Raw genomic sequence first — 11,715 nt, forward strand, 5'->3', positions numbered from 1 at the left:
ACTAACAGCGGAGGCAATGCTACGATGCTCAACTTCGGCAGAGGACCGGGAGACGGTGACTTGCTTCTTGGTCTTCCAACAGATAAGAGAGGTCCCAAGAAAGACACAAAAACCAGTGATGGAATGACGGGAATCAAGCAAGATGCCCAGGACGCATCAGAGTATGCACAGAGCTGAGCAGAGCTAGAAGATGAAAAGAAAAGACTAGTGAAGGAGTCCCTTTTGAGGTACCGGAGAACATAGAGAGCAGAAGACCAGTGAGAAGTACGAGGTGCCTGGAGGAACTGACTCAACTGTTGAATAGCAAATGAGATATCAGGACGAGTAAAGCCCAAGTACAAGACACGACCCACAAGTCTCCTATAAACGCTGGGGTCAGGAAGTAAGGATCCATCATCACCGACCAATTCAAACCAGAAGGCAGGAGTGGGGGAAGGCTTGGCATCGAGCTTTAAGGAATCAACCAAGATGTCCCCAAGATGTTTATGCTGCATCACGTGAATACCATGCAAGGAGCGAGCAAGTTCCAGACTGAGGAAATACTTAGCGGGACCAAGGTCCTTAATGGTGAACAACTGATCCAGATAAGCTTTGACAAAGTGAAGAGCAGCCTCGAAGGACCTAGTAAGTAAGATGTCATCGACATAGACTAGGAGGGCAGTAAACTGAGAGCTTGTATACTTAAGGAAGAGACAATGCTCGTGGCTGGATTGGCTGAAGCCAAAACTGAGTAGCTTACTAGTGAGCTAAAGGTTCCACTGCCTTGTAGCCTGCTTGAGGCTGTACAGAGATTTCTATAACTTGCAGACATGGCAAGGAGCCCCCTACACAAGAAAACCTGGCTCATGTTGATGATTTCGCAGGTATGAATCGAGCCTTCACTATTCTGGAGGTAGCATTCTGTCCTCTTGGATTATAGTACGGGGGCAACTAATCATATATGTGGCAGCATGAACTCTCTTGATAATGTCTCACCACTCACACATCTAACTCTTGTTCACCTAATTGATGGAACCTCACAGTTCGTCACTCACACAGGGAGCATCATGCTCTACAAGAGTTTTCTTCTCACTGATGTGTTGCTTGTGTCATCTTTTCAAGTTTAATCTCTTGTCAGTTCATAAAGTATGCTCATCTTTACTAGTCGAAGTGATTGTCCACGTCTTACATGTAACTCAGCTTCGGTCATCTCCAGTTGAACTTTCTTCTGTTTCTCCACACTCGTATGATAGAGTACGCTTTGTTGATGGAGGGAACCAGCTCCATCACCAGCAGTTGATGTCTGACATTCTAAAAAACGTCGTTAAGTCCCATTAAGAATTGCATTAGCTGCGTGAAGGCAACTGAATCTTCCACGGCCTTCCAAGCGCCACAAGTGCACCCACTGCAAGTGCACTATGGGCGATAGCTTCAAGTCCGCCATTCCATAGCTTTTTCATGTTTGTGAAATAGGAGGACAGAGGGATGTTACCCTATGTCATGGAAAAATTTCTCTCTGAATCTGATATAATTGCGGTCTATTGCATTCTCCATACTGCTGTTCAAGATCTAGCCAGAGGTTTCGTGAGGCTTTTGTGTACATGAAGGCCTCTACAATATCCTTGGAAATGGAATTCAAAATCCACGTGGTCACCATGCTGTCAACTCGAATCCACTGTTCAAAGAAAGAATCGCTTGCGTTCGGCTTCTCAGAGGTTCCACCAATAAACCTCAGTTTCATGTTTGCTCGAAGTGCACATTTGATTCCAAAGCTCCAATTCAGATAGTTGCTGCTAGTGAGAGACACACTCACCAATATCATCCCAGAATGATCGGACCCATGAAGCTGTAATCTCTCAGGTAAAGGTTCCATTCTTCAACAGCTGTCGGTTGTCGTCGGAAAGTGAACGCACCGTATGCAGAGTCCTTCAAATGAAGGCTCTGATACCATGTAAAACTGTCGAGTTCAAGAGAGCAAATAACATCTCCATTGTAAACAATTTGGAGAAGGAAACAAAACTTTCATAAAATTCGAAAATCGAGACGAAATACAGGCTGGTGAACTACCTATATATACAAAGCTAAAGGAAGAAAATCTGATAATGAACCATATCTAAATCTAACTAAAAGTGTAACGAACTGTGCAACTGACTCAACGGCCTAACTAACCCAACTGTACAACAAACAAAATAAGATAAATACAAAACATGTATCAACAGTGGCCGCCATACAACGAACTCCAAACTAGTGATATGCACATGCGACCTCCACACAGCGACCCAACCAAACCTCTGCGCTGGTGGTGCAGAAGCGACCTCACTCTGTTCACACACTCATCAGTAATTCAATATTCTTATTTTAAGGCGACTCTTTATTCAATAAAAAAAAATAAATATTTCATAAAAAAACCTTTACGGATCGATATCTCTTTGGGGCACAGTCAAGTGTTTTTGACTTTAAAAATAGCTTTTAGAAGTTTTCCTACATGAAAAAAAGAACTTTACTGATCTAAAATATTTAGCCCAATTCTAAAATAATCAAAATCTTATTCCAAATATATATATATATATATAATTTAAATATATTGCAGTTTCCATTGGTTAAAATGCGTTTCTTACTCGTACATACATAATTTTTCAGAAGTTGATGTTTGACGTTTCAATTTCAATTATATGAAAAGAAAAAACTATTCTTTGAAACATTCTTTTTATTCGGCATAAGAAAAAACATCGAAAATAAAAGCTAAGAAAATGGATAGAATCAAAATCAATATGCCAACAAATTCTTTGTGAATTTCAAAATTCCAACTTTTATATAAATATAATTGATTCATGCATCGTTTTGTCTTAATTTTTTATTTTTTCTATTGTTTTTTCTATTATTAAATATAGTGTATATGTACATATCGAAGATATGGATATTTGCTATCACCCTATTTCTATGCAGATTTTTTGTACGTACTTTTAATAATAAAATAAATAATATACGTACGTATAACATAATGTTTACTACTCATCCCGTATTTTACTAACTACGACTGTAGTGAACAAATGCTGAATAAGTCCTGACCTAATTTGATTTTTTATTTATTAAGAAAATTCAAATAGCTACCTTTATTTTCCAATTTTACTGTAGAACCAAAAAGCCTGTGAATCAAGAGGATTTTCCTGTTCTTGTTTTCTCTTTTTGGCACCTATCTAAACGTAACTGTTATCCAATAAAAAAGGGAAAAGAACAGGAAGGAAAAAAAATGCCTCTAGTAGTGGGAGTTTTTCTTTCTTTGTTTTTGGTGGGGAAGGTGTTGTTTGGATTGACATATATTATATTATGATGAAAAGAGAATTAGAAAGAAATAAATGGGAACTTGATGATACCATTTACGTGAGTTTGTATTCATATAAATTATCAATCGTTAAATTAATCATGATATCATTATCATGTGCTAATTTAATGTTGAGAGTTCGACCTCCCAGCCTCGACATCATGAGGTCGAACACCAGGTCGCGTATGTGGAGGTCGCTGTTCATGAGGATTCTCACAACCTCACGCACTCTGAAGTTATTCCAACTACACGCATCCTGAGGTCGCATATTGAGGTCGCTGGTCGTGTCGCTAGTCAGGTTGCTAAGGCAGTTATCCTAGATACTAGATAGATTTTCTGTAATCGTTTTTTGTTTTTTTGTAACATTTTTTTGTTAGATTAGTTGGGGCAGTTACGCTCATTGTGTATATAATACCCTTGTTCTCATTTTTGTAAAGGTTGATCGCATATACAGAAATTAGAGAAGATTTTCTTTATCTAGAATGACATCCTTCACGTATTTCTTAGTTTTTGATTATGCATATTTTAACTTGGTATCAGAGCCTTCCTTGTGAAGGACTCTGAATACGACGTCGGAACCACCATCGACACACCGTTTGCCGTTGCCAAGTTATGGCGGATTTGAACCGGGGACCTGAAGCTGAACAACTTGAGAAGGATGCTCTATTTCTACATCCTTCAGAGCACTCTGGAATGGTTTTGTCTTCCTCACATTTGGACGGGACAAATTTCTTACCATGGAGCCGCGCCGTGTATGTCGCGCTCGGAACCAAGATGAAGCTTGGTTTTATTGACGGACCTTTCTCAGGCCTATGATGGGCTCTACTATTTTTTAGCAGTGGAGGCATGTGGATTTAATGGTCACCTCGTGGACTTGAAACTCCATCTCCAAAGAAATTGTGGAGGGCTTCATGTATGTCTCCTCCTCACGGAAATAATGGCTTGAAATTCAAGGAACGTATGGCTGCAGCAATGGTCCGATGATCTATCAGATTCAACAGGAAATTGCCTCTATTGCCAGCAGGATATGCCATTAACAATCTACATGAAAAGACTTAAGAAGCTTTGGAACGAGCTCCAGTGTCTATCCCTACCCTGACCTGTATCTGCGGAGGATGTACTTTTGGAGTCAATAAGGCGATTGCAGCAAAGGACGAAGCTACACAGTTGCTACAGTTTCTCATGGGGCTGCATGAGAGTTTTGATTTTGAGAGCAGCCAACTGTTGATGCAGGATCCCCTGCCTAATATTGAACGAGCCTTTTCAATGCTCTTCACAGTCAAAAATCAACGAGCTATTCACAATAGCATAGGTGGGTCTTCCAGTCACCTGGCTTATCAAGTCGCTTCCAAGGACGGCAGGCGAGACAGTACAAGTAGGTTTTCAGGTTGCAAGGGGCCACCACTGGATAAGCGTGTAGCGACCTGCTCACACTGTCACAAATCTGGGCATACTCGAGAAACATGCTTTCAGCTCCATGAGACCCCAGATTGGTAGAGCACTTAGTGACAACAAAAAGGGTAAGGGGTCGAGTACAAGAGGGTTTGCTGCCATAGCAGCAGATGTGAAGGAGGTCGCAGACAGTTCAACGCCTACGAAGCAGATTGCAAAATTGATGAACAATCTCATCAAACTGATGACGAAAGCTGATATGCCCACAGATCCACTCACGACTGGCTGTGCCAACTTTGTATGCGATGCCAATGAAGATTTTGCTGGTAATGTATCTAAAACCTCTATTGACTTGGGTTGTTGGATAATTGACACCGGGGCCACAAACCACATATGTGCTAACCTCGATCTCTTCTACTCTTACTCTAAACCTTTACACACACACACTCCATAATTTTACCTGATGGCACCAAGAAAAACGCATTGTATATTGGAGAGGTCCACCTGAATAGTGAAGTCACACTCACCAACGTACTCTATATCCCTTCTTTTTCGGTTAACTTGCTTTTGGTCGCTTAAATGTGTCGCAATGATTCTTATTTTTTCCGATTCACTAAAATGGGTTGTGTCTTGCAGGACCAGGTAACTAAAAGAAACCTGGTTGTGGGATTTCTCCTCAAGAGTCTTTACGTCATCAGGCAACATGATGCAATTCCTCCCTCCAATTTATGACCTCGTGTCCTGCGAACTCATGTCTTGCGACCTCCTGTCTTTCAGCTTCTACTTCTTACTTCAATAATTGTAATGCCTACTCATGGCACCATAGATTAGGGCACGCACCCTCAGAGGTGCTTAAACAAATTCCTGTACTGCTTTTGAGCAATGAATCATTAAATTTTCCTTGCGATACATGTTATAAGGCAAAACAAATGCGAACTCCTTTCCTTGCAATACCAAAAAGGTTCGCTGCACCTTTTGATCTTGTCCACATAGATCATTGGGGACCATACAAAACTCCCACACTCTCAAATTTCAACTACGTTCTAACCATTCTAGATGATCATAGTCGTAGTCTATGGACCTATCTCCTTCGTCATAAGTCTGAGGTCGCTGCCACTCTGAAATCCTTCCTTGACATCGTCTTTAACCAATTTAACAAATCTGTTAAAATTTTGCGATTTGATAACGATTCTGAATTTCTCAATGATAGTTGTCACACTCTATTTAGCGACTTGGGTATACTCCACCAAACCTCTTGTGTCCACACTCCTCAACAAAATGGGAGGGTTGAACGTAAACATGGTCACTTGCTCGATGTTGCACGAGCTTTATTATTCCAAGCATCCTTACCTATAAAATTCTGGGGGGAGTCCGTCTTGACAATGACGTACCTAATAAACCGAACCCCTTCGAAATTACTTCAGTGGAAACACCTTATGAACTCCTTTACGATCTCTCTCCATCTTACACCCACCTTCGTACTTTTGGGTATCTCTGCTATGGGACCAACACCAACCCTCACAAACATAAATTTGAGTCTAGAGCCCTTAAGTGCATCATGGTGGGATATGCCACGACCCAAAAAGGGTACAAACTATACGACCTTGAGAATAGATGTATCATCTCTAGAGATGTCCAGTTTTATGAAAACCAATTCCCTTACTCCACCATGGAATCCACCACAGCGACCTGTGTCATACCCTCATATGCCAATCTCAATACTCCTATTCCTCATCTTTCATCTTCGATCTCCTCTACTTCAGACATTATCTCTGCACCAGACACTCACTCACCTACTCCTCCTGTTCCTAACACTTCTCCCGAGCTTCCTCTTCGTCGTTCAGCCAGGAATACACAGCGACCAGCCTGGCTGAACTTCTTCTGTAATAGCCGATCCACTTCTTCCTTTTCCTCCACTAGTCCTACATATATGTCTTTTGTGGCTTCGTTGTTTGTTTTACAGGAGTCTAGGTCGTACATAGAGGCTGTTCAACATCAGGAATGGAGAGATGCGATGCAATGTGAACTGGATGCCCTGGAAAGAAACAAGACCTGGTCTCTATCTCCCTTACCTGAAGGAAAACGGGCAATTGGTTTCAAATGGGTCTACAAGACTAAATTGCAAGCTGATGGCTCGGTGAAAGGTACAAAGCTCGCTTAGTGGCGATTACACAGACAGTTTCTCTCCGGTCGCAAAGACTGTCACAGTGCGGTTGTTTCTTGCTGTAGTTGCACCTCGAGGATGGGCTTTGCAACAATTGGACATCAATAATGCCTTTCTACATGGGCATTTGGACGAGGACATCTATATAACTCCACAAGAGGGGTGCACTGTAGATCCCCACCTAGTGTGTAAATTGGAGAGGTCGTTGTACGGGCTTAAGCAGGCATCTCGTCAATGGAATGTGGAGTTCACTCGCCGACTCACTGTCTACGGTTTCCACCAATCAGCGCACAATCATTGTCAATTCATTAAGGACACTCCTGTAGGACCAATGGTATTGTTAGTTTATGTGGATGACATATTACTAACTAGCCCTTCTATGTCAGGAATTCAGGAAGTAAAAGGCTACCTTCATCACCTGTTCACTATCAAGGATATTGGGGACACTCGCTATTTCCTTGGTCTTGAAATTGCTCACAGTTCGGATGGGTTGTATGTTTCGCCGACTAAGTATGTGATGGATGTTATTCATGACTCAGGGTTTGAAGCTGCGATCCACTACTGACGAGCCACTTGTGAACCCTGATTCGTATCGACTACTTGGGATTCACTCGCCAGGATATCTCATATTCAGTTCAGCAGCTCAGCCAATTCATCACGCATCCCTATGACTCTCACTGGCGAGCTGCTCTTCATGTAGTTCGCTACCTGAAGGGATGCCCGTCAAAAGGACTATTCTTTCCTTTGCATAATTCCTTGGTGTTGAAGGCTTATTGCGACGCAGATTGGGCCTCCTGCCCAGACTCCAGGCGCTCGCTCATCGATTTTTGTATATTTCTTGGACCAGCCTTGGTATCCTGGAAAACAAAAAAGCAGGCCACTGTTTCCAGGACCGACTACTGAGGCAGAATATCGCAGTCTCGCCACTACTGTCTGCGAACTGCGGTGGCTCTCTTACATTCTTGGCGATCTTGGTCTTACCGTTCCTTTGCCCATTGACCTTTATTGTGACAACGAGGCAGCTCTTCATATTTTCGCCAACCCCATATTCCATGATTGAACTAAGCACATCGAGCTGGATTGTCATTTGGTTCGCAACGTATATAAAGAAGGTTTCATTTCTCCATCGTTTGTACGGAGTTCGCTGCAGGTCGCTGATTTGTTTACCATGATTCTTCCCATTTTTGTCTTCACTACCATGCTTTCCATGTTGGCCCTGTTCTCGTTGGAGCCACGTCCAACTTGTGGGGGGCTGTTGAGAGTTCGACCTCCCAACCTCGACATCATGAGGTCGAACACTAGGTCGCGTATGTGGAGGTCGTCGTTCATGAGGATGCTCACGACCTCACGCACTCTGAAGTTATTCCAACTACACGCATCCTGAGGTCGCATATTGAGGTCGTTGGTCGTGTCGCTAGTCAGGTCGCTAAGATAGTTGTCCTAGATGCCGGATAGATTCTCTGTAACCGTTTTTTGTTTTTCTGTAACATTTTTTTGTTAGATTAGTTGGGGCGGTTACGCCCATTGTGTATATAATACCCTTGTTCTCATCTTTGTAAAGGCTAATCACATATACAGAAATTAGAGAAGATTTCTTTCTCTAGAATGGCATCCTTCACATATTTCTTAGTTTTTGATTATACATATTTTAACATTTAATTATTTATAATTCATGTGGTACAAATTCACATGAGCGGCATCGAACTTTCTAGATAAATGTCCAGGATATAAATTTGAATTGATTTTTGCTTGTTATTTTTCTTTGTTAATCATGTGAATATTGGCTAGCTATTTAAATTAGCCATTTCTCTTGTATAATACTTTTTGGGGCGATCTTATATCGAGTGTGTACTATAATTTCATATCAAATACAAATAAAGAATTTGAATGGCATATAAAATTTTAAAACTCTATTTTTTGAGCAAGCTCTTTTTTCAAGACATAATTATGAGGTTTCGATCAAAACAAACAATACTTCGTCTAATCAAAATACACAAGTACATATAATACTATTTGCCCCCCTCTCATTTGTCTTTCCCATTCCTTCGTTCAGAGAATTCATAACGCCAAATGTGTACTATCATTACATAATACACGGAGATGAGAAGCTACAGAAGTATATAAACCTCAAAGCCCGCTCATCCCACTGAATCACATCTTCGTGAAAAATAATAAGTGTTGATTAAATCTAACCTTAGGAAATTCGATTGGAATAAGCAAATGTTGCTACATCACAATCATTTAAAAGAAAAAAAGAGTTCCTAACCTATTATTTAAGACTTTAACAAGTTATTTCAAATATATTCATATATAAACAATTCAGTAATTTATATTAAAAATAAAATATAAAAAATATTTCATAAAATGTATGAATTTATAATTTTTTTTAAATAAATTTAGCCAAACAACCTCTAAATTAATTAACAAAATAAAAACGTCACAAAATCCACCATTCATAATGTGGTTTTCAAGGCAGACTAGCTCATTCATGTTTGTTATCAAAATGAACTATAGAAAAGTGTAGGCTTTTGAAAGTTCTTTTATTAGGATTTTTATTTTATTTGGAGCTTTTGTTGATTGGGAAATTCTTTTATTTTTGATTGCCACATAAATACATATATTAAAAAAATTAAATTACATAAAATAAATTTTAAATTTATATTGTGTATATGAACCTATACGAAAAAAATAAACTCCTACACCCCTCCTCCAGCCCATCACCCCTTACCAGGTTTTCATTTAAATATATATTATATAAAGTAATAATATATTTTTTATAATTTATAATTATCTATAAAATAATAATTTTATCTTTTATAATTTTATGTATTTATATATATATATATATATATTTTTTTTTGTATCGGTAAGACATTAAGTTGATTTTCTAATTTTATTTTTTAAAATTGGTGTATTAGATTATATATTTTATTTTAAGTTATAATATATTTTAAAACATATAAGATTAGATTATTGTACGTACGTCGGGGTGTTGTGTAATGACATCTATTATATAAATTCAAACTTTTTTCTTATAAGCCAATTGGGCTTTTTTTTTCTTTGTGTAAAAGCTAATGTGGCGGAAAAATGTCCAGTTAATAAAAAAATCCCAAATAAAAATGTGTTTCATCCCTTTTTTCCACGTCATTGCTTAAGTGGCAGTGGAATTTTTTTTCATGTAAGTGCTCATGTGGTAGAAAATAATAAAAAAATATCCAATCAGCAAAAATCCCAAATAAAAACCCACCCTCTAATACTATCCACCGCAATAAATTTCGGCTAATTTTAAACTTGGGTGGCTACAGTCCTATAATTGTAAAAAGTTAATTAATTATAGGTTACTATTTACCACCTCTCTATATATTTAGAGTCTTTATTTTGTTATTTTTTAATACCAGGACAATACATACAATTAAATTTTAATTTTATCACTTGTTAACCAAGGTCACAGACATAACGTCTATCTTTATAAGTGGGAGGAAAATGTGTTAAATTAGATTAAGTTAAATATTAAGTTTTGTCCGATAGTTAATAATAATATTTTCTTTTTAAATGTCTCACACATATGAAACATATATTTATATAATGTGTGTTTGGGGTTGATAAATCTAATAAGAGTTGGTTTAGTTCAAATAAGTGAAAAAGAGAAGTGTAAGAAAGGGGGGGGGGGGTTTAAAAAGCAGGGAAAAGAATAATAGTTTTGGTCTAAGATGTTTGGAATGATTGGAAGGAGAGTAAATTTCAAATATTTTATCTTGTTTGATGTGAGAAAAATAGACCTAGAAAGAAAAACTAGTAATTTGATTTGGGGACTTGAGTTGGCAAGATTGAATAAAATCATTTAATTAAAGTATGTAAAATGGCATTGAAACGATCCTCATCCCGAGTGGATTTCTGGTTGGAACTTTTTGAACAACTCCAAGAATGTAGTTTGTGGACAGGATTAGGAACAACTTGAGTTTACTTTAGGTTTGATATTCTTCGTTTGTGCATTAGTTGTTGTATGAAGGATCATAAATGAGTCCTGTTTGGAGATAGTGGTCTTCAAGATGGAAGGGAGGGCAGTGATTGTTTTCAATGGATGGATTGGCATCGGCAGAAACAGGCAGGAGACCAGTAGCCGAGCTTCATTTGGATATGTATATCAGTTTGAAGATGAGACCAAGTTAAGTCCCCAAATTGTTCAGCGGAGAGTTTAGTCGAGACAGGTGATACACAATTTCCTGCTCTCTTCAATCTTAGACTAATTTTCTGTTATGAGTATGTCCTGCTAAGTGTATACACTTTTTATCAGACAGACAGGAAGCAGGGGAGCTTCTCATGTCTCAGATACTCAACAATGCTGAGAAGGGTGGTGAATTCTTCATAGACACCGACCGTTCAAGATACGGCAACCCCAGTGCCGAGTCCACAAAGTAGTGGAGATTTTGCAGCGTTAGGTCCCATTTTGGGTGGGTTCGTTATGAACTGTAGAGTGCAAGGGGAAGGAAAATGCAGCAAGCTATCGGTGCAATTAGCCATGCGACATGTGACGTGCTTGGAAGATGCAGCCATCTTCATGGCTCTAGCGGCTGCTGAGGTCTTAGTATTGAAGCTTGCAGACCGTTCCGTAGGATCCAAAGAGGTAATGGACATTCTTGGTGATAGATGGCTGAGAGGATAGGTATATATTGTCAGCGCAGGAGAATCCCCTTGAATTTCTTCTGATTGTTGTAACAATTGACATTGTGTACAGATGAATCTCATTCAGATTTTCACAACTGGCCCTCTGTTCCGTCTGATTATCCCACGACTATCATATATATATATATATATATATTCTTCTTGTCAGAAGGAGAATTGGGCTGTAAAAATCTCA

At 39.1% G+C, this 11,715-nt stretch overlaps 1 protein-coding gene across 1 annotated transcript; it reads left to right on the forward strand.

Annotated features, from left to right (window-relative positions):
* The first annotated feature begins 10,934 nt into the window (after nucleotides 1-10,934).
* Nucleotides 10,935-11,520, forward strand: LOC148785073 (uncharacterized). Its single transcript, XM_088875218.1, has 3 exons — nucleotides 10,935-11,004; nucleotides 11,152-11,272; nucleotides 11,331-11,520. The coding sequence occupies exons 1-3, from the start codon at nucleotides 10,935-10,937 to the stop codon at nucleotides 11,518-11,520; spliced, it is 381 nt and encodes a 126-aa protein (XP_088731344.1).
* The last annotated feature ends 195 nt before the right edge of the window (nucleotides 11,521-11,715 follow it).

The sequence above is a fragment of the Sesamum indicum genome, linkage group LG11 (assembly GCF_026168435.1).
Source record: "Sesamum indicum cultivar Baizhima isolate 11 linkage group LG11, ASM2616843v1, whole genome shotgun sequence".
In the NCBI taxonomy this organism is placed as follows: Eukaryota; Viridiplantae; Streptophyta; class Magnoliopsida; order Lamiales; family Pedaliaceae; genus Sesamum; species Sesamum indicum.